General features: G+C 42.0%; 1 protein-coding gene across 4 annotated transcripts in view; it reads right to left on the reverse strand.

Moving 5' to 3' along the window:
* The window catches only part of NLRC5 (NLR family CARD domain containing 5), a 78,505-nt gene that overhangs the window by 49,927 nt on the left and 5,005 nt on the right, over positions 1-23,573 (reverse strand). For 3 of the 4 annotated variants that reach the window (XM_088135893.1, XM_088135891.1, XM_088135894.1), the window contains exons 2-14: positions 22,502-22,659; positions 20,052-20,349; positions 18,380-18,430; positions 16,270-16,344; positions 12,936-14,682; positions 11,458-11,541; positions 9,501-9,584; positions 9,315-9,398; positions 8,335-8,424; positions 8,099-8,149; positions 4,600-4,662; positions 1,311-1,394; positions 1,148-1,231 (exon numbers count right to left, since the gene is read on the reverse strand). In XM_088135893.1, the coding sequence (XP_087992019.1) occupies positions 1,148-1,231; positions 1,311-1,394; positions 4,600-4,662; positions 8,099-8,149; positions 8,335-8,424; positions 9,315-9,398; positions 9,501-9,584; positions 11,458-11,541; positions 12,936-14,682; positions 16,270-16,344; positions 18,380-18,430; positions 20,052-20,349; positions 22,502-22,510 (2,804 nt within the window). In that variant the 5' untranslated portion in view covers positions 22,511-22,659. The remainder of the gene's footprint in view (positions 1-1,147; positions 1,232-1,310; positions 1,395-4,599; positions 4,663-8,098; positions 8,150-8,334; positions 8,425-9,314; positions 9,399-9,500; positions 9,585-11,457; positions 11,542-12,935; positions 14,683-16,269; positions 16,345-18,379; positions 18,431-20,051; positions 20,350-22,501; positions 22,660-23,573) is intronic. The other variant, XM_088135892.1, reaches the window with a different exon arrangement.

The following is a 23,573-nucleotide window of genomic DNA, read 5'->3' on the forward strand; positions in this document are numbered from 1 at the left end:
GTTTATCTGAGATTAAGATCTGTGTCACATAACGTGCTCAATCATAACCTGATTTGTTTAATTTAAGCAAAGTGTGTTATGCTGTCTGTCCTTCTAGGTAGACCAGACCAAGAAATCTACTACTTCGTTTTAGTAGTTTTAGTTAAAGGCTAAAAACAGCAAGGACTCCACACTAAAACTACTGTTATTGAGACTGCCTATAACAACAGAATGTTGCAAGCCTGATTGTGCTGTAGCACCTCTTCCTACTTATGTATAGTGAATTAGGGAGGTGTCTGTCTGAGCCACTTCTGAACGTTATCTGGATGTTGTGGGCTTAAAATATATTTTATCCCTTGTTGCCTTGGCAACAGAGCTTGCATTTCTCCATCAAGACCATCTTCCTTACTCTCTACATATCCGAACCCAATTACTGTGCTTTATGGCTTAGCATCCTGATTTATTGAACCAATCATAAGAACATAAGAAGAGCCCTGAGACCAGAGCTGACTCATCTAGTCCATCATTCTGAGTCACATAATGGTCAGCCGGATGCCTTCAGCAAGCATTCAGCATTTATGGACAGAAACACAACAGTCCATGTCTTCTATTGCTCCGCACTACCTGGTAGTTTAAAAAAGGCTGCCTGTGATTCCAGTGGTAGTTTGCAACCATTAAGAGGCACAATCATCATTAGCCGAATGATTCTTCATAAACTGGTCCAGTCTCCTTCTAAAACTCAGCTGATTCCACTGGTCATCACAGGTAAAGAACATTCCCAGATAAATCCAGCCACAGTCTCAATTCAAATACTGAATTCAAAAGCAAGGAAAATGAGCAACTTTCATTTCAAGTCAGATGCACAATGGCGTTGTATGGGTTGTGTGTCCCTAAGTTTGTTGTTGTTTGGGGAGGTGGAGTTGGTGCCTTTGACTTGGCGTTGACTAATCCATTGCAGTTTTCTGGATAATGTTTTTAGAAGTGGTTCCTCCTAGGGCTGAAACAGAATCACTGGCTCAAGGTCACCCAGATGGCTCTCTAAGCTAATAGCTTGCAACTTTCAGTTTGAATGCAGCTTAGATTGCAAAAAATAGACTGGAGTCATTAGGAATCAAATCAAATGTATTCTCATATCAAATGAAAAAGGCAAGTTTTCAGAAGGACTTACTTCAGAGGACCAGAAATACACATTTGGGACACCATAGTCATCAGCTTTCTGCATCCTTCATCACCAAGTTGGTTATCTGATAAACTGACATGTTTCTTCAGGTTAGTAATTGACTGAAACACCTCTTTCTGTTTACAGATACTTGGAAAGAATGGGTACCTACTTGATTTCAGAAAGGTGGGAACAGCTTCTGAGAATGTCTGCCAATTCTTCTGCTCTTCGTGAATCTAACTGGCAATCTTGCAATCTGGGCACCGCAGGAGGAAAGCAGCAATCATGAATATTGCTCTGAATATAATTAGGAAGACCTGGCTCTGCCAACTAACTTGGGGATCCAATGGGGGCTCCTAACACTGGGGGTGGTTAGTGCCTTGAGGATGCTCTCTCTGTTTTTTAACTTTGTTTTGTAGTTTTTTAACTGTTTTTATGCTTCTTATGTGTGAACCACCTAGAGTCACTTACATAGTGAGATGGGCAGCATATAAATTTGATTTATAAATAAAAAATATAAATAAAAATATTTTTATTTGAGTCCATTCATCATTTTTATCCCACTGCCCTGTCTGGGACACATGAAGCCCCCTTGCAAATCCTAGAACATTATTCCTTATGCAGAGTTATTGCTGCCAATGTGGAAGACAAGAACCCAAGTTGACAAAGACAGCAGCTAAGTCATGGCTTGTATAATCATGGCTTATTGAATCAACCACAATTGGCTAAAACCATATTTTGTCTTAATACAATGACCTGGCTGAAAATTATCATGCTATCTGATCATTTTGAATAGCGAGCCATACTTTGGTGATGTCCCCCCTACATGTTGGTGTCTCAGGGAATGGCTCCTTCCAAAAGACTGGATCCTATATGATCACGGGCAAGGCCTACACCAGCATTTTCCAGTCTGGTGTCCTCCAGATGTTGGGCATCTTTGTCATCACCTAGCTGGCAAGCCAACACATCTGAGGGTATAAAGTTAGAGGAGGCTTTGTGTGAGCTATAAAGTTTGTAGTCAGTGGGGACAGAAAGAGCTCTGGGGCAGAGTTTCAGAGAGCTGTTAGAAGAAACAAGAAGTAGTTTTACAACCACAGGAAGATGGAAACAGACATGGAAAACATGGAAAGTCTTTCAAAAGATCTCTGAACTCAGAAGGAGCTTCCAACCTCGAATTGGTATGCTAAAATATGCTAATGGACAGATAGTAACCGATTCAAAGGAGATCAAAAGAAGATGGAAGGAGTATACTGAAATACTATACAGTAGAGACATCAACATCCAAGATACCTTAGAAGATATTCCTTACTTACAAGAACCTCTAGTATGAGAAAATGAAGATAGATCAGCACTCTGGCCATTACCAAATTGGAAGGCTACAGGAACCGATGGAATACCCACTGTAAGCAACAGAAGAAGAATCAATCAGGTTTCTAACCAAGCTATGCCAGCAAATCTGGAGAACAACACAGTGGCCAACCGATTGGAAGAGGTCAATCTATATTTCAATTCCGAAAAAAAGAGGCTTAACAGAGTGTGCAAAGTATCGTACAATATCCTTAATTTCACATGCTAGCAAAATAATGCTTAGAATTATCCAACACAGATTAGAGCCCTACATGGACAAAGAGATGCCAGGTGTTCAAGCTGGCTTTAGAAAAACCCGAGGAACACGAGACATTATTGCTGATGTGTGCCAGATAATTGAGAAAGCCAAAGAACACCAAAAAGAAGTCAGTATGTGCTTCATCGATTACAGAAAAGCCTTCCATTGTGTCAATCACGTCAAGCTGTGGAAATGTGCTCAGAAAAACGGGAATCCCAGAACATCTCATTGTCCTCATGCGAAACTTATATACAGGTCAGGAAGCCACAGTCTGGACAGAACATGATGAAACAGGCTGGCTCCAGGTCGGCAAAGGAGTGTGACAAGGCCACATACTCTCCCCTTATTTATTTTACCTGTATGCAGAATATATATTAAGGGAAGCTGGACTGGAAGAAGATGAGCATGGCTTTAAAATTGGAGGAAGAAACATCAATAACCTGCACTACCCTAATAGCCGAAAATGGAAAAGATCTGCAAGCCCTAGTAATAAAAGTCAAACAGCATGGTGAAAAAATGGCACTAAAATTAAATATAAAGAAGACTAAACTAATGACAACAGGTCAGCCAGCTTAGAATTGACAATGAAGATATGGTGGTGGTGGTGGTGGAGTGCTTCTGCCTTTTAGGATCAGCCATCAACAGTAAAGGAACAAGCAGTCAAGAAATATGCCACAGACTAGCATTTGGTAGAGCAGCCATGAAGGCCTTGGAAAAGATTTTTGGATGCTGTGATGTGTCCATACCTACAAAGATCAGAATCGTGCAGCCCATGGTATTCCCTGTGACGCTCAATGGAAACAAAAGTTGGACTTTAAAGAAGCAGGAGAGGAAGAGTATTGAGGCCTTTGAGCTTTGATGTTGGAGAAGACTCCTGAGAATACCACGGACAGCCAAGAAACCAAACTGATGGATCATCAAACAGATCAACCCAGAGCTCTCACTCAAGGCACCAATGACCAGGCTCAAATGATCCTACTTCGGACACATATGTGAAGACCCAGCTCTCTGGGAAAGGCTCTAATGCTGGGAAAGGTGTAAGGAAAGAGAAGAGGACGACCAGCACCAAGGTGGACAGACTCAGTTACAGTGGCAATGGGGACACCCTTGGAAGACCTGAAGGGCCAGGCTGGGGACAGATCGTCATGGAGAAAATCTATCTTATGTGATCACTAGGAGTAAAAAACAACTTGATGGCACATAATCAATCAATCAATCAATCAATCAATCAAAAAACATTTCAATATTTCAATATTCTCTTTCACAGGAATAGCAGACTATAATTTGCAAGGCTATGCATTCTTCAAGAATAATTCAGAAATGTATTTTGTATCTTGTGCAAGCACAGGCCTAGTACTTTTCTGTTGTTCAAGTTTTTATAGGAGTCTCCAAAAATGCAGCCATCTGACAAATTGCATTAACTATTAGGGAAGCCGAGTTCCTTAAAACAACTGCAACTTTTTGAGGTTTGAATGGAAGCCTGAAAAATGACCAGCTCCTTTAATGAACAGCAGAATGATGCTAAGCTCACACATGACCTGAAGTCACTTTTCTGAATTATTTTTGAAGCATGTACATGCCTTGTTGTTTGGGACTGAACTGCCATAAAACCCTAAGTTAAAAATCCTATGTATTACATTATTGTTACAAATATGATATGTTAGAGCTTTATTGTATCCTATAATGACTTTAAGGTGCAGGCTCTGCCTCTCTCTCTTTTTCAACTGCTGGAATATCTTCATGTAATAAAGCCCCTGTGTGTGTTATTTAAAACAAACACAAATGTAAAAATACCACTTGGATAAACTTTTTAAAAATGTGCCACCGGTAAATTCTGACAAGCAGAGACACTTACTGTAAAATAAAACTTCTGGCTTTAGGAGCAGTTTCCTCTTCATTAACTCCCACTTCTTTTAACCTGAAACCATGACACAGATAACAATCGATAGATCAATAGATAGATGGTTTCTAAAGTTTAAGTCAATCGTACTGCAAGTCAGTTGGAGTACAAAGAAGGGGGAAGGCAGAAATCAAATATTGATCTATATTATTTCTAGGGGTGTTCTTCTTTTCTTCTTCTTTTTTAACATTTATAAATAATAATATTGTGGAGATTTTGGCGTTAAGCTCAAAAATTTATATTTCTTTTTTATGTCATGAAAACAACTCGATGTACTCTGCTTGGAATCTCTTACTAATACTGAGCATTAACTGCATAACTTCAGTCATTATCTGTCCATTTATAGGCGTTACCTTTTTTGAAAATAGATCTCTGTTTTAAATAAAATTAATTAATTAAAATACACATACACAAATGTCCAAAACCATAACTAGTGGAACTGAGAGCTGCAATTATACTTTAAAACACCCCTGAAAATGATTTGGGATTTAAATTAAACCTAAACACCTAGACTTCCACTTATTTGAACTGAGTTCAAGGAAATTCAGAGTCAACTCAGTGGCAAATACAATGATAAATATTGTTCTGGAACTATTTGGAGCGGGTGGGAATATTTCAGATTCCATGGTATCCCCATCAGGATCAGCGCCATCACAGACCGAATAAGTGCAGAGGCACACACAGGCACGCCCATTCCTTCTTCCAATTTTCTATTCTTCTTCCCCAGTGTGATTTCTAAACTGGTTCTCTCTACCTTCACTCCCCCACACCAACCCGTTAGGATGTTTGCATGACACACTAAGCTATCCTTTGGTCCAATTAAATGGCTCACGTGAACACTGCCCGAATGCATTACAGAAGCAAATTGCTGCAAATTGAAGGTCAATCTATGGGGATGCTAAGAATTGCACGTAATCATTCTAAGCACATCTATACACAAGGGATTGCATGGTGATTGCCCATCGAAATATTGACCAGCTGAGTCCACTGAGCTTAGCCTAGATGCTGCCACTTGCTACAGCTAATTTACTCAGAAGTCAGTCCCAATGGAGCCAGTGTGGTGTAGTGGTTAAAGCACCAAGAAACCAGGAGACCAGGAGTCCTAGTCCCGCCTTGGACACAAAACCAGCTGGGGGACCTTGGGCCAGTCCCTCTCTCTCAGCCCTGGGAGGATGGAGGCCAGGGCCACCCACTTCCAAACTCTGCAGCGACTCACCCATGTAGTCACCAGGAATCAAGACTAACTGAAATAAGAGAATAGTTTGCTGTAGTGGTGAAGGTGTTCGACTAGAAGCCAGGAGACTCTGAGTTCTAGTCCTGCCTTAGACACAAAGCCAGCTGGGGGACCTTGGGCCAGTCACTCTCTCTCAGCCCTAGGAAGCAGGCAATGGCAAACCACCTTTGAAATCTTGCCAAGAATACTGCAGGGACTTGTCCAGGCTGTTGCCAGGAGTAAGAAAACTGACTAGAAAGTCCCAAAACAAAACCCCCAATGAGTTCAGTGGGACTTACTTCCTTGTCAGTGGTGCATTTTTGATATGTAACTTTATCATGCAAAAGCTTGTATGCCTATTGAAAGGGAGTCCCATTGAAGTATATGGAAGGTACTTTATTTAAATTACAAGCCAACATCTGCTTATATCTGCATAATCCAACAGTCAGTTGTATTGTTGTATATAGGGATGATGATTGCCTATTATGCTGCGAGACCCAACTGCTGTGCTTTTAAGACAGTTTAATCTGTTAGCAAATGATAGTGCTTAATTTGGGATTTTAAAAGCTCAACATTCTGATTTTTACAGAGGAGAAAAGGCTTGACTCCACCAGTTTTGAATTAACCAGTAAACACAAATAAAAGCAGCCCTTTTTAAAACTTCACTAAAAATGCAATAATGAGCCAATATTTCACTTCAGAATACTCTCTGCAATGAAACCAATACAGTTTCTTGCTTTTCTTGCTTTTCTTGATGGAGTAAAAAATGACCTTCTGCTTGCTATTTTCATTTTTGTTTTTCTTTCTGCTTTCTGGGATGAATTCACTTGAGGAACATCTTTAAGCAACCAACTTAAAAGCTTCTTTAAAAAAAATTAAATAGTTTTCTGTTTATACATTTCCACTTTTTACGGATCAGAATTTCACCAACTCAGATCAGTCTTGCAATCCGTTTACTGAGGCTACCATGTCAGGTCTGCAAGTCTTCAGATGATCACCAGAAGGCAGCCAAGTGTTAGACTTTTATGCATCCTTTACTGCCATCTTGTGGCTTTCTGTATGTTTACAGTCCAGACTTAGCTTTCACAAGGATTTATAGGTAGACCTCACTTAATGATGGCAATTGGGAGCGGAATTTCCATCGATAAGCAATGTGGTTGTAAAGTGTGACGTGACCGTATTCCTTAGCGATGGCAATCCTAGCAAACCCTGTTGCTGCTGTTAAGCAAGGATCGTGGGTTGCTAAGCGAGGACCTCCTCACGACTTCCTGTCGGCTTCCCACAGGCAAAGTCAATGGGGAAGCTGGCAGGAAGTTGCAAGTCCTGGGCAGCTTGCAAGCAGGCTGGTGGGCAGGTAAGTGGCTGCTACGGCACCGCATGAACACCACTGGGTGCAGGATGGCTGCTGCCGGGTACAGGAGGCCTTGCTGATGGCTGCCGTGGTGCTATGCGAGCACAGGCGAGCACGGGCAGGTGGGCAGATGCTATGGCATGGGAGCGGGGAGGTGCTGCAGGCAGGCGTGCACTACGGAGTACGAGATCCCCAGGTTCTCATACTCCATAGCTGAGCTCCTTGGGAGAAAAAGCGGTAGAAGTGGGAGCAACTTACCAGAGCGACTTGAGACCTTCCCTGCTGACTTCCCCACTGACTTTGCTTGTGGAAAGTTGGCAGGGAAGCTCACAAATGGTGATCACATGACCACAGATACTACAACCGTGATAATCGCGAGCCGATCGCCAAGCACCTGGATCGTGATCATGTGACTACGGGGATGCTGGGACAGCTAGAACTTTGAGGACCAGTCATAAGTTAGTTTGTTTTTTAGCATATTTTAATTAATTAATATTTATCTATTTTAATTAATGTTTATTCTGTTTTTACTGTAAACCACGCAGAGTCACTCTGCAGTGAGATGGGCGGTGACAAATTTGAAATATAAATTAAATAAATAAATAAGTGCCGCTCATTCAGCGCCATCACAACTTTGGTCGCTGAACGAGTGGTCATTAACCGAGGATTACCTGTAGTGCCACAAGTGTAAATAATAGGTCTTTAGTAAACAATTTAGTGATTTCTTCCATTCTGTTCCTGCCCCCCTAATACTTCTTTCCATTGTCAGTCTGGCCCACGTTGCAATTCCTATCCTTCGGGGTTCTTTAAAAAATTAACCCCAGCCAATTTTTCCTTAAAACTAATTAATTTCAGGAGTTACCATGAACCCTCAAAGACCAGTTTCTCACCTTGGTTCTTTTGGAGAGAGGTTGGTGAAGGAGATTATTAAGATGTTCTTCCTGGAAATAAGCAGTGGACAATTAATACCCAGGCTTAGTTTTGCTACCCCATTGAACAAAACAGCTTCATGCCCTCTGACAGGAAGCAGGCCAACAGGGAAAAGATGAAGCAGCTCTTATTTTGAGACAGGAAAAGAAATGAATTCTGCTGCCACTTTTCTGTGGCAACATTTAGCAGTCGGTACCTTATCTGAAGCTTGGAAACGTTTGGACAATTTGTGGCTGCTCTGCTGAAGGCAAGAACGGTGCCCACAGACATCTCGTTGTAGCTCAAACTGTTTAAAATATAATAAAGCTGCAGTTGCAAATCCATGGCAATTACTTGTGAAGCATAAAAAGTCACCCATGATCACCAACATGCAACATTTCAGAGATTCAAATCTCAATTATTTTGTGACCATCCCACTTTTTTTTTTCTATTTTATGAATCAGGCTTCCACCTTAAACAAACTCTGGTTTTGCACTGCATCAAGCCACAGTTTGCTGAACTATGTTTTGAGACTGTGTTCATACATTTCATTAAGCCATGATGCCATAGAGTTGCTTTTGTTTTAGCCGATTATGATCTCAGGCACTGTCATTTGTAAACCATGATTTATGACAGAATGAGGTCACTACTCAGCTAATTACAGTTAACCTGAAGCCTAAGCAAACCGTGACTAAGTGGTATGTGGAATTAAGATCTGAATCAACTGTAAAAGGCACAGTTCACACTACAAAACACTGCAGAGATATTCCAGAGAACCAGCAATGGTTAAAGGTGTTGGACTAGGACCAGGGAGAGCAAGTTCTGGTTCCCCCTCAGCCGCAAAAGCTCCCTGGGGGACTTGGGGCCAGCCCCTCCTTCTCAGCCCCACATACCTCTCAGGGCTGTTGTGAGGAAAAATAGGAAGAGCAAGAAATATGTACACTGCCTTGAACTCCTCTACAAATGTGGGATATAAATTTAGTAAGTAAAATATGGGGATGACTACTGATATAAATATCCTTCAGGATACACGCACATACACATAAAATGACATCACGCAAATTGCAGTGCAGGCCATTTGCATCCTTTGCACAAAGATAAGAGCAGTGGATCTCTTCAGACATTTATTTCTCAAGTAGATTTTGACCAACTATTTGAAGCTGCATTCTTGGGCCTGCTATTTTAGACTGTACTTACTCCATTGTCTTTAACTTTTCCACGGTGGAAAATATTTCTGTAAACTTGATCAAGTCCCGGGACTTCAATCTATTGTCCTGCAAACTGAAATGTAGCAATTGATTAAAATACTTCCCAGTGTCTCTGATTAATGGTCAGGCATTCCACTACTTTACACTTTTTCCTAGATGAAATGGTTTAAATTACTTTATTTCTTCCAGCTGATGACAATTTGGAAAAGCTCGAATTAAATCTTCAAGTCCTGGGCTTGTAATGTTTCCACCAGTTAACCTGAAAACGAAAAGTGACATTGTTGTAATAAAGTCTAAAACTCCACTTTTAGATGGAGTGTACAAAAAAATGGATTCTGTAACTTTTAGGGACATAATATATCACATTTCGTATTAACTCATGGCTTGTTTTAATCATGGTTTTTGGAATTAGCCATAGGGCTTTATTCCACACATCATACTAAACTGTAAGCCAATTCATGGTTTTGAGAATAACAAAGAAACATATCATAAGATGGCTTATTGTGACTGTGCCTTCACTCTGCTGAGAACTAGGACAAGGAGAGTTCATAAGCTGAAGTTGATGTCATGCTTAATTCTCAGACTCAGCTTTGGCTAAATATAGACCCTGCTTCACACAGTCCACAGGCATAATGTGGTTTGCTGTACATTGTGTGAATCCAGGTTAGTCAAAAAGTATTAGAGTGAGAAACACAGACTTTTTATAAAACTATAGGTGTTTAATATGACTAGAAAGTATAAGCCAGGACTTGTGACTTTCCAAAGAATTCCATTAAACTCATAGATATAATCATAAAATGCAGTTTATGCACACTGGATCCATTGTACATTCTTAGCAAACGGGCTCAGACAGAAACTTCATTTATTAGCACAGTCACTGACTTAACTTCACCTAAAATAGCAATAGTAAAGCACGGACTCCTACACGTAAGCCTGACAATGCAACCGAGAAATGCATTTGCAGTATATGCTCCACGCCTGTGGCTGGTCAATCAGCCTGTTTCTGAACATGAGTCTAGCGCTCTTTGGAAGGAACGCTAGACCCGTGTCCAGAAGTAGCTTGCCTGAAAGATCGCTGGCATGGAGGAGGGACACAGGGCGCAGCGGGGGGGAGCAAGGAACGATGAGCAGGCTTCATCCTCACTTAGTGCTGTAGGGAACGCCAATGCTGGGTATTGAATCCAGGTCCGTGGTAATGGCTGATGCCACCTGGAAGGAACCTGTGGGTGGCCACGGAGCTGGAATGGACAAAATGAACCCCCAAGAGTAATACAAAAAAGAAAGGCCACGTTAAATCTCTGGCTGGCAGAAACAGTGTAAAACCTGTCATGTACTCGGGGCAACAGAATTAGCCAAACACAGATCTTTTTCTCAGTTTAAATCTGGGCCACAAAGGGTTAGCGCAGTCTTCCCAAAGGGGGTGCCTGGTCTCTCCTGCAGCCCAAGGAACATGACCATGAAGGGCATTGCACGGGGGCCAGAGGGGTGGGAAGGAGCTTACCCGTCATTGGCGATGCATCCTAGACTGGGGCCACAGCAAGAACGGAGTTGGGAGAAGAGGAAAAGGCTACCTGAAAACTCTCACAGCTAAGGAGGGCTTAAAGCTGCCTCTGCTGTGGGCTGAAGAAGAGACCAAGGCAACATCGTGGCATAAATAGATGGTTATCCCAGCATGATATGCTGCAGATAAGAGGATGGAAGGATGAGGCCCAAGGCAGGGGGGGCACTTTGATCCAGAGAAGAGCAGGCAATGGGAGCTTAAGAGCATCTGGGGAATTAGCGGGGTGGCCTACACTATCACTGTTGCTGCTGCAAATGTGGTGATAAAAAATGTCAAAACCTGCAGACAAAAATACTATCGCTGGAGCGCAAACCCCTCTTTTGGAAGCGGTTGGAGAGTGTTCTACCTCCCCTGGAGAAACTGAAGAAAATGGTCACCCCGCTGTCTCTGCCCACAAGAATTCCCACAAGTTCGTTTGTTCCTGGCTGAAGCACTGGCAAGCTTTACAAAGAATTTGCAAAGGTCACTGAAGGAGCTGTCTAGAGTGCTGAGTAAGAAGAGGAGAGAACCCGAGGCCCGTCGTGCCCCTGTCCCAAAATAGCACATGATGTCATTTGAGAAGGATGCTTACTGAAATGTTGTCAGGTATTTGATCTTAGGTAGGTTTTTGGAAAGGGCTCCTGCAAACTCACTTCCGTATTGCCTGCTCTTGAAGCTACAAAGAAGCAGAAAGCAAATGTGATTAAGAAGCCACCAGTCCTATTCCATACTTGCTGGCAAAAGAAACCTGCATCAATTCTTTCCTATAAACCCAGAGCTTTCCCCAACTTAAAACAGACCCCTGGAAATTAATGGGACTTTAAGCTAAGACTAACTTGTTCTATGGTTTTCAACTGGGACATCTAGCTTTGGATTAATCCCATTTTGTTGAAAAAGATCTCTGTAAAGTTCTTTTCACCCCACCAGCTGCAGGCAGAGCAAATGCGTGATGAAGCAATGATGGTGTCCAGACAGGTGGCCAACTAGCAGCTGTTTAAATACTTCTAGCCAGAGCGCCCATCACTTTCTGAGTTAGTCTGTGCCATTATCATGTAACATAAATGATCAGTTCTTAATATTTAGCCCAAATCTTTACAGTCCCTAGAACAGTGTTTCTCAACCTCGGCAACTTTAAGATGTGTGGACTTCAACTCCCAGAATTCCCCAGCCAGCAAGTCGACACATCTTAAAGTTGCTGAGGTTGAGAAACACTGCCCTAGAACAACAGGAGTCTTAGCCTCTGCAGGCCTTGTCTAGGCTTAGAAGCTAAGCAGAGCCAAGTCTCGATAATAGTTGGATGGGAGATCTCCAGAAAGTCCCACGGTTGTAGACTAGAGTGGGAAGTGGAAATCATTCACAAAAGGCAATGGTAAATTTCTTCCATACTGTTGCCAGGAAAACTACATGGATGTGTAGAGGGGTGGATTTCAGTTTGAAGGGAATTTTACTTTAGAGTAGTGTTTCTCAACCTCAGCAACTTTAAGATGTGCAGACATCAACTTCCAGCATGCTGGCTGGGGAATTCTGGGAGTGAAGTCCACACACCTTAAAGTCCTTTGCATGCCAGTAGATGGTTAACATCTTGCTTCTTAATTGTTTTTAACCATTCCCCAAACTACTGTGATAACTAGTAGAAACCACTACTAACAGAAACAATATGTTTGCTTTTACACACACCAGAGAGTGGCAAATGGTGTCTATAGAACCTAGGGCAGCTGTCACCCACAAGAATGTAACTCATAATCCAAAATTCAATTACAATGAAACAATTTTTCAGAAATGGCTAAAAATCTCACAATATGTTGGTGCTCTTGTTCAGCAAAACCAAATCCCATGGAAATATGGCATTTTCACATAAGATATTGCAAGAGGGTGAAAATGACCCAATCTCCCCAAATTTGGGAATCTTGCAAGATAGTGGTCTTCAACTCTTCTGGGGTTAGGAAGAGCTGTTGCACGAGCTTTACCAAATGACACCTGCCAACGAAAAGGTTGCCAAATCCTATTTTATGCACACACATACACGTATAAAGACTGAATTTGATAGTTAAGTTGGCTGTTGTTGCTCACCTCAAGCTCTTTATATTTTCACAACTGCCCCAGATGTCCAAACAGTCGAACTCCATCAGGCAGCCAACAAAATCCAAGCACACGCCATGAGGGCTTCCACCGATGAGAAATGCTAAAGTCACCATGTCAAAGGGCATCAGCCTGAGGTTTCTAAACTGATATCTGAAATTTAACTGTTTTGCAACATGCTGTGCTAACCTAAAGTCTTGTGTCTCGTACACACAATGGCACAACTCTACTATCCTGGGTCCTGTTAAGTGAGCAACTGCGAGTTTCTGCACTATCTGTATGACGATGGTTTGCCGTTCCTGTATCCAGGTCTCGTTTTGCCCAGCTAAGGAACAAAGGAATTCTCTACACCCTTGGGATGAAAGGCCAGACAAGAAGACATGGCAGTTCTCTGTAAATGGCATCCTTGCCTCTTTCTTTAGAGTCCACTTTAACCTCAGGAAGAACTTCTCCTTCAAAGTCTTGCAATCTACTGTTTGGCTCGTCATCAGGAAGAGGGCTGCAAAGAATTCTTGCAAGCTAAAATGAGCAAAAGTATAACCAGCTTGCACATGGCCCTTGCTCATCTTCACCTCAGAGGCCAAAAGAAGGCCACAGAGACAAGCAAAATCTTTCACGCGTTGTGGGACCTCTCTAGCATAAAACACTATTTTCTTCTCTTCAAGGCCCTTGAAGGCCAACTCACAGAGATCTGCAAGGGTTGCTTGGTGTTGACTCATGTCTATTTCATTCAAAGTCCTTCTATCCTGATGTTTACAGATGAATGTCTGGAGCATTTTGATGTAAAACTGGGTCACGGTTTGAGGGAGCTGGACACTGCCTGCATTCGCAAGGAGCAAATATTCCAGGCAGATGCAGATAATGTTGCAAACAGCAGGAATGTAACACATGCTCAACAGTTTGCCATTGTTGTTCAGAAGAGTAAGGACTTGCTCTTTCTGCAAATGCTGTTGGAAAAAATAGCTGGCATATTCCTCAACTTTTTCACGGTCAAATCCCCAGATTTCTGCTAGCAGGGTGTTATTTTTCAGTAAAACTTCAGGGAGTAGCTTTAGTCGGCTTGTAATCAACACTGTGCAGCCTGGCAAGAGTTTTCCATGGCAAAGACTAGCAACAAGTTCAGAGACAGAAAGAGGTTTGAGAAGATCAGAGAAGCACTTGAAAGAAAAGGCTGGGAGCTGAATGTTCTCCACAAACTCATCCAGTCCATCAAAAATGATCAAGGTGTGTTCGGCATTCTCCAGGAGGAATTCAAACACTGTTTCGGGGTTATCTGGTTGGAGGAAATAATCAAACAAGAGTTCTTGGAGAGTTAGTTTTCTCTTGATCAGATTCAGCTGCCTGAACTCAAGGAGGAAGATCATTTTGAACTGGGGAAGGGCTCCTTCAGCCCATTGTTGACATATTTTATGAACAAGCCTTGTTTTTCCCATTCCAGGTTTGCCCAAAAGTAGAATAACTTGAGTGATGCCTATGTGGACACATTTGAAAAGATCTGACAAGTTCATAATTGTGTTGCTATGGACCTTGGATTCATACAGGGCCATTGGTTCTTCTTTGACTTTCTCTATTCCTCCCTTCAACTTGCATGCCTTGCTTTGATGGATGACAACATTGACAAACGTTTGGCTGAAAGCTAACGGCTGATCTTTCGTTTGTCCTGCTTCCGCTGAGTGGCTAATTCCATACTTTCTAAGCATGGAGGTGAGGATGTGTTGACAGTACCTTTCAGCAACATCTGGGAGGCAAAAATCAAGCCCTTATTAGAAGAACATATGTTCTAAAGCCATGTATGACCTAAAGCAGTGTTGTCCAAACTTGGCCACTTTAAGATGAGTGGACTTCAACTCCCAGAATTCCCCAGCCAGCCATGAGTTGAAGTCCACTCATCTTAAAGTGGCCAAGTTTGGACAACACTGACCTAAAGTCAAAATCAAAATCAAAACTTGATCATGGTCATTGACCAGAAATCCAGTATAACAAATAAAAATGAATACATCATAAAACAGAAAATAAATCTCATAGATCAGCAAGGATACCACTGCAGATGATCATTCTGTCCCATGATGGTCACAATGTATCCATGTCACTAAGGAACCCAATTTTTCCGTGGAATAGGTGACTTTAGGATATCTACCTGCTGTAAGGCAGCTTACACAGAATTCTTCAATTACAACCAGGAAGATTTTTTAAAAATGCCTGCAGTAGCCATTTGACTTAAATCAGAATAAAAAGCAACCATAGAAAAACAAGCCCCATGCGTTTCATCCCTTCTGGTCCACATGGGCTATTGCTGCCATGTTTTGGAAACTGCCCTCCAGGAACTGATCTAAAGAAATTCATGCACATTTCCAGCCCTGCCTCATCCACTCAGAAAGCTTCTTCAGAGTCTGGGAGGGAGGGAGGGAGGGAGAGGGAGTCAAAGCTGGATTTCCCCAAGTCAGATGTGTTCCTGGGGCGATTCCGCCAGTCTCAGAGAAGAACCACCAAATGCTCCTGTGGCACCCTGCATCTCTCTTACAGCATGGCTACATTCTGCTTCGGATTTAAATCAAAGGGGAAAAGGCACTTTGCAACGTGCCTGGATGCTCCCCAGCACCTGCTGGATGCTCCTGAAACCAGCACCTTTCTCTGGGACTGTAGTACAGCTGCAGATGGCTGCCGTGGAATCCCAGGAAAAGATGCAGCTGCTTTAAGAAGCCAGAGAGAGGTGCTGCATCAGTGCCTCACTGCACTCTGAAAAAACTCTTCCTCTTCAAATCCAAAGGGCTGAACTGCTCTATTTTGAGTAATCAGAGTACAGGCAATCTGCAGTTTAAAACGAGTTCCGTTCCCAGGGTCTATCTTTAAATCAAATGTGTATGTAAGCTGGAAGAGTGTTATTGTATAATACTATATAAGTGGTATTGTGTAATGAACTCAAACCATTGTGTATTTAACTCAAATTTTGCTACAGTAAGCTCCGTTCTTAACTATGCGTCATCCGTAAACCAGGCGTTTTTAACCCAGGGACTACCTGTGTACATTTAAGGCAACCTGAAACTAACTGTGCTAATAAAGCTTCTCCAAAGAATCTTGGGAATTGTAGTTTGGGTCAGATTTTTTTTTTTTTTAGGAGCATATTTCAAATTATTCCTAAACCAGAAAGTAGCAATTAATGAACTCACTTAAAGGACCTCTTTCCATTAAGAAAGGGAGCAAAAGCTCTTGATTCCCAAATTGTACAGATACAGATGCTCAGAAGAAACCTCTGTTGCCCCTCAACGGGCCACTCACAGCTTCTGAACTTATACAAAGAAACAAGGAATAAGAGGGCCAGGCCTACCGAGCCGTTTCTGCTTTGATTGTATCCCATTGTTGTCTGCCAAAGAATTATTGAATGGACGGCGTCTTTCAAGCTCTGCAAAATGGGGAATGGGGGGTGGGGAACAAAATAACATTCATATGGCAATTTTGCTTATCAATACACCAGCGGCATTAACCCAGGAAAAAAGTTATTCCGAAAGTGAAAAAGCAGAGTGTTGATCACGTGGTAATGGCCACCACCTCGATTTTTCAGCCTCCCCGGCAGACCCTCCCTGGCAATATATCTGTAAACTGCAGCCTTGACTATGCCTCATTTTTCCTATACAGTGGTACCTCGGTTCATGAACTTAATTCGTTCCACGGTTCTGGTCGTGAGCTGATTTGGTCACGAACCGAATCAAATTTCCCCATAAGGTTCAATGTAAATAAGGTTAATCCGTTCTGAACCATATGTCTTTTTTTTTTTTAACCACAAAAATATGAAACAAAGTTCAGGCGATCTCGCCTAGAGGAAGCCACGACCACGTGTCAGAGCAGGGAAGATGGCCGTGGGTCGTGTTCGTCACCCGATGCGGAGTTCGTGAACGGAAGCAAAAATGTGCGAACGCTGCTCTTTGCGAACCGAATTGCTCATGGACCGAGGTATTACTGTATTGGGAGCAGCATCCTGCCACCCTTGGCTGATCTCCAAAAAGCAAGATCCAAAAGAGTTAGTAGTTGTTGTAGGTTCTTCATTTCCTGTGGAGAGAGGCCATAAATGCTCTGAGGAAACAGCTGGAGATACAGCTGCAAGTCGGTTTGGCCCATCAGGGGAAAAACATCTCTCTTCTTTCAAGAGATGAAAACAAGTCTTAGTTGTGTGGCTGATGGTACAGGTAGTCCTCATTTAACAATGGTAACTGGGACCAGAATTTCCACTGCTAAGTGACGTGGTCATAAAGTGTGACTTCACATGACTGTGCCACTTAGTGATGGAATTTCCAGCATTCCCGGTTGCCGTCGTTAAGCAAATCATCACAGGTCATTAAACAAGGATATCACGCGGTCACCATTTGCAATCTCCTGCCAGCTTCCCCACTGACTTTGCTTGTTGAAAGCTGGCGGGGAAGGTCGCAAATGGCAATCTCATGACTGTGGGACGTTGCGACCATCATAATTGCGAGCCGGTTGTTGAGCGCCCAAATTGCAATTGTGTGGCCGAGGGGATGCTGTGACCAACGCATGAGGACTGGTCCTAAGTCCCCCTCATTCAGCACTGTCATAAGTTCGAATGGTTGCTGAACGAGTGGTTGTTAAATGAGAACCACATGTACAGTATTGTTATTTCTCCACTGGAGAAGATCATAACTATGTTTGCATGATATTCTCTGTCCCTACCCCCAAGTACCACAAACCTTTCCCTTTGTTTCCCATCAATCAGCTTGCTTTTTGAAATTTGTTTACCCCAAGTTAATTGTTTTATTCCATTATAAAATATGAGTAATGCCTTATTTTATTTATATTTTAATCAATTTATATAGCCGCCCATCTCACCACAGGCAACTCTGGGGGGCATACAACAAAGCTAAAAATAGTAAAATACATTAAAAATATATAAAACAAAATAAAACAGAGAATAAAAGGAAGTTAAAAATAAGGGAGCTATCTCACTATTTATTTATTAAATCAGTTTAATAATAGAAGTGTTTATAGCGGTGTTTCTTAACCTCAGCATCTTAATGATGGGTGCACTTCAACATCCAGAATTCCCCAGCCACAGTTTAAAATTGTTGAGGTTGAGAAACGTTGCCTTATAGAATACATATAATAACTGAGTACAGTGGAATTTATACCATAGAAACTAGAAATTGTTAATGCTCTGATGATTTAGATATATTAAACCTTTAAAGATTAGAAAAAAAGTTCATGTCAACGTTAAATCTGATTTCTTAAATGTCAACGAATATAAGGTTGGTTAAATTGTACACATAACACTAAGCATGACATTAATAAACAGTTGCAGAATGCACTGATTTATTTTATAATGTGAGAAAGGTTTCGATCTTGAAGCTTAATACTTAATACTAAAGTCTCCACTGTATTGTTATTTATAAATCTGAAAAGAGAGAAAAAAGAAGAAATCAGCTTACTTGTTGATGTGGAGCAACCTTTTTGATAATCTTGTCCTTCAGCTGCACTACCTAGAATTATTGAGATCAATAGGTCAATCAGGATATTTTGCATCAAATCAGATTAGAGACCCCTTAAGTGCTTTCAGAAAACATGTGCCCATGTGTCCAGATAGCTTGAAGATCAGGGAACATCTTGGAAGGAGCTGGGGTGAAGAAAGGGAACCATGGCCTTTGGTTACCCAAAGGGCATTTTGTGATTGATTCCACCCTCTCTAATGGACATCTTGGAGCTATTGTATGGACAATCCCATATTCCCCCAAAATTTCAAATGCGAAATAGATAAAAAGTACTTTTTATCTATTTATTTTATGTACTAGTTCTATTTATATCCACCTTCCCTCAGGGGTGTCCCTCAGAGGAGGGGGTCAAAAACAGCAAGATGGCAGTCAATGTAATGGGCAGAAGGAATAACCTGGAGGAACAGGAGGAAGAGCTCCAACCATGACAATGGTCAGAGAAAAGAAATCCGAGTCCAAGGCAGGAATGTAATTTGAGAAAGTGTCTCAGACATGGCCCTCCCAAGTTCTCATGAAGATAAAGGGAGGGAGGGAAGGAGGGAGGGGAGAAGCACATTCAGATTGCAAGATTTGATTACTGTAACCTTATAATAAAAGTAGTATTAGCATTCCTAACTTTGGTTTCCTAGTCTGGCCTATCTTGAAGGGCTGACAGTTGCAGCTGTGAGCTCAAAACCCTGCTTCTTTTGTACATGGGACACACGTACGAAGGGGCAGAGCTTGGATCATAGCTCCATAAACTCAAAGCAGCAGGCAAAACGGTCCTTTGTCCACCTCTCCCTCCTCACCTTTACAGTCCAAGAAACTAGGGAGGGTCCCTTCTGAGACATTTGCCTTGCCCCCATTCTTTCCCTGGGCTCAGCAGCCTCTTATCTGACAGTCACCTAGTCTGTGGCTCTTCTTCCTCCTGACTCTCAAGGACCATTACAATTGCTCATGCAACACATTGCCCAGAGTTGCTGGGAGTTGTGTGGCATATAAATTTTAATAATAATAATAATAATAATAATAATAATAATAGTAGTAGTAGTAGTAGTAGTAGTAGTGATAGTAATAATAGTAATAATAGTAATGGATTGGGGCTTCAACTGCAGGGTTATAGCCATCTTATTTCTATAATACACAAACACATAAATGAGGATGATGATGATGATGATGATGATGATGACGATGGATTGGGGCTTCAATTGCAGTGTTACAGCCATCTTACTTCTATAACACACATACACTTACATACACACCCACAGACCCACAGAGTCCTTGCAGAAGTTATAGGAAATGTCCTTAAAAAATAACCAGACCTCTTTATCCAAGCTCTCTGAAATTTATCATGTCTGATACCTCAAAGGTTTTGATGGAAAGCACAGACAGTGAAAACATCAGAAAGAGTCTCAGTTTCGCAGTGAATCAACTGAAAAATTGATGGGAAAAACAAAAGAAATGGCAATGGAGATTACTGGAAACTGTTAACAAATAAATAAAATATGAATATGTCATAAATAAGCAATGCTAGGACACCCCTAAGCTAAAATGGTTTATATTTTAAGATGGCAGAACCCAATATCTTCATGGAAAAGCGCTGCCTCTTTTAATGTAATTTAAGGTTCTTAACCTTCTTCAGAGACACTCATGAATGTGATTTCTAGCTCCATGGGAAGATTGCATTCCATACAGACGCTCTGGATGAACTCTCTGAAGACCAGGGGATCAGCGTCCACATCTCTCAAGAACATGTCCAGGACCACTGAACACTTCTCCTTGAGGTCAGCCACCCGCTCAGTCTGACTTAGGTCCTCTTGCGAGAGAAGCATTTCAGCTTTCCTCAGCACCCACTCCGGATGGTGACTCAGGAAGTCCACTAGCTGTGGCCAAATCCTTCTGATGGTACTTTGCCGTTTTGCACTGTCCATCTGGAAGAAACAGAAAGGGGAGAAGGCTAAAGAGAGCCTCAGAGTCCTCACTTTTACGCTGACAATGCAGCCTTGGTTAAGCCCAGCTTAGGGCACCAAGGGAGGCAGGCACCACAGAGTTTTTTCCCCTTAACTATCATGCTCTTAACTCTTTCATTGCCATGCTCAACTCTTTTGAATAAATTTTGGTATTTGCATTTTTCCCTTTTAACCATTTTATTAAAAATGGATTAAAACGTGTTGAAAATTTGCATTTTTCTATTGCCCTCGTTATAAGTAAATAATTTACTTATATTATTATATATTATATTATATTACTTATAAGTAAATAATTTACTTATATTGCTTACTGCTATTTAGTATCCAATATATACATATACATATATAGAAGCTTATATTTCATATAGTTGCGGGGTCTGGCCTGCAGGATGGCCTGGAAAAAAACTGAATTTCTAATCTCTTCTTTCACCTTCAGCATTTATTGAGTCTTAATGCCTTGTCAATTAAGCAACAGAAGGCCTGAGGGGCACCACCCTTGGGCTGTGTTTAGGGCATCAGTGGGCCTTAATTTGGCTCTGATACAGTCTCATGTGGACATCTGGAGTTTTAGCCAACATGACGATTCTCCACAACTAGCTAGGAATTGCCTTAGGAATGAACCAATGGCAGATCTTCCCAACCAACCCTCGATGTGTGGGATGCAAAACAGCAGGAATACACTGTAGAAAATGTAGTGATCCATTCTTCTGGGCCATAACACCTGAAATCACCCCTTTAATGTGGCTTTTCACATTTCATATGTAAGAAACAGAATATTTTTCAATGTCTGTCTCAGTACTTAGGTTGAAAATCCTCCCTCCCCCCCCTTTTTTTTTTCATTTTCACCTATTGAGTATTACAAGCAAGTGGATTCATGTAATGAATTTACAGGCCCTTCCTACCATTTGATTGATTGATTGATTTATATTTCAAATTTGCTACCGCCTATCTCACTGCAAAGCGACTCTGGGCAGTAAAAAAAGAATAAATATTAACTGAAATAGAATAAATGTTAATTAAAATACATTAAAATGCAACTGCAGTCCTATATAAATAATAAATATAAAAAACATCCTGTGCATTGTGTATTCATACCACAACCAGCTTGCTTACTGAGCTGACTCATTTTTTCTGGGTGAGCCCAACACACCGACCCAGGGACAATCAAATCTTGATTTCCTGCCCCTCCATTTAGCAGACTTCAAAAACAACTGACAAATATTTCACTGCAGAAACAAAACGGGCACCTGGCATAATGGTCACCGGCTGCATCAATTCACACCGTTTGCATAATTGCAGCAATGATGGGAACGGATGCAAAATAGCATCAGTTACTTCAACTATATACATCGGGGTTTAATAGGCACCTTTTCACCCCAAATGGTCCATCAAATCAAAGCTTTTCTGAACTAACCAAACAGGCTTGCTTCACACACGCAACCCTTCCAACACACACAGACACAGACACAGATACAATCTAAAGATTAAAACTAGCCAAGCGTTGCACATTGCGTGTGAATGCAGTCATGAGCAGAATACATTGCTTATGCACCCAGGCCTTTGGGCATGGTACACTCACATACACGCCCCGAGAGGAAAACCGCGCTTGCTCCAGGCAGCAGAAGGCCAGGGGGTGGGATCTGCCCTAATTTCTGGCATCTCTCAGTCTGCCATCCAAAGGGACAACTTCATCTGCCAAACATCAGGAGTCTCTTCATACTCATCAGGAGTATGTAGTCTCCTGGTCAAGACATCTGTTGACTCTGCTAAGATCACTCTTTCAGTGGCAGCCACAGAAACATGATTAGAACTTGGATTGCAAAGTCCACTTTCTGGTTAGTTATGGTTAGCTTTAACATGGGTGAAAAAAAACAGGGCTTCCCCTCCTTTACTGTGACATGGAGGGCAGAATTCTAGGCAACAGAGACCAGGAAGCAAATTTACAGGGTGTTGTGTTCAGATAATGTTGGATCTCCAGTGGGTCATGAGGCCCTCCAGGTATCCCTTTCTGGTGGGGTCAGAAGTATTTCTGAATCTTCTTATGATTTTTCTCCCTTATGCTTTTTACAGACCATCTCCCAGCTATGGGTTCCAGCCAGCCGTCCCTTCCTACCGCCATCATTCTGCAAACCGTTCCTGGCCACAGCCGTGCTGTCTATGCGCTGCCCAGAAACATCAAGGGGTGGGTGGACTTCATATTTTCAGTATGTTTCAGAGCCCTAAAAGCCCCCTTTGTTATGTCCAGAAAATCATCTTGTTGAAGGCCACCTCCTGCAGGATAAAAGGGGAGAAAGGAATTTTTAATACTGTATTCAAGGAATTTGGTCATTGCAAATTGCAGTGCCATTAGCCTATCCCAGTATCATGCCTTCCAGATGTTGAGGTTAGGCACCTCTGGACTGGAGGATTCTAGGAGCTGCAGTCCCACAATCTCTGCAGACCCACAAGGTATGGGGGCTCGCTTTGAACAAAGAGGACAATGGGCAGCAAAGTGACACTCAACACTTATATAAGATTACAAATCAGAAAAAATTAAGGGACCAAATGGGGTCATCAAGGGCAGTGATGCTCCCAGATCATGGGGTGCAAAATGTGGGAGGGGGAAGAGAAATGGCAGTGGGGTGGGGATGGTGGTGGGGGGAGATGGAAAGGAATATCTTGGGTGAGGTCAGAGCCATGATTAAACAGAGGTCAACCTAACCTTTGAAGCAGAGCTTAGAAAACTCCCAGTCCCATTTTACAGTCCCTGGGACAATTTTATTTATTTATCAAATTTGTATGCCACTCAGCTCCCAAAGTCTTGCAATTCTACCACCCTCCTTTTTTTCAGTTTCCAAATTTTGTTTGAGTGAAATTTGGTGGCAACAGTGGTGTGAGGGATGGGGTGGGGCATTGTGGAGTTGTGGGTGGGGTGGGGAGTTGTGGAGTTGTAGGTGGGGAGTTGTGGGGTATGGGTGAAGTTGTGGGTAGGGAGTTCTTTAAGAAAAGGAAGCAGAAGCAAAAGAGCAGCAAAATTAACCCTCCATGAGAAATAAGCCCTTTTTTGCACCCTGAATTCCACTTTTCCCAAACACAAAAACAGGTGAAAAATGTTTGACCACATAAACATCTGACATCACGCCATTGCCGCCTTGCACCCAGCCACCCACCCTTGCAGCCGCTCATTGGAGCGCAAGAAGAAAAGG

Source organism: Python bivittatus, unplaced genomic scaffold (genome assembly GCF_059951505.1).
Source record: "Python bivittatus isolate LINGU-HERP-01145 unplaced genomic scaffold, Pbiv_v1 ctg000190_np1212, whole genome shotgun sequence".
Lineage (NCBI taxonomy): Eukaryota > Metazoa > Chordata > Lepidosauria > Squamata > Pythonidae > Python > Python bivittatus.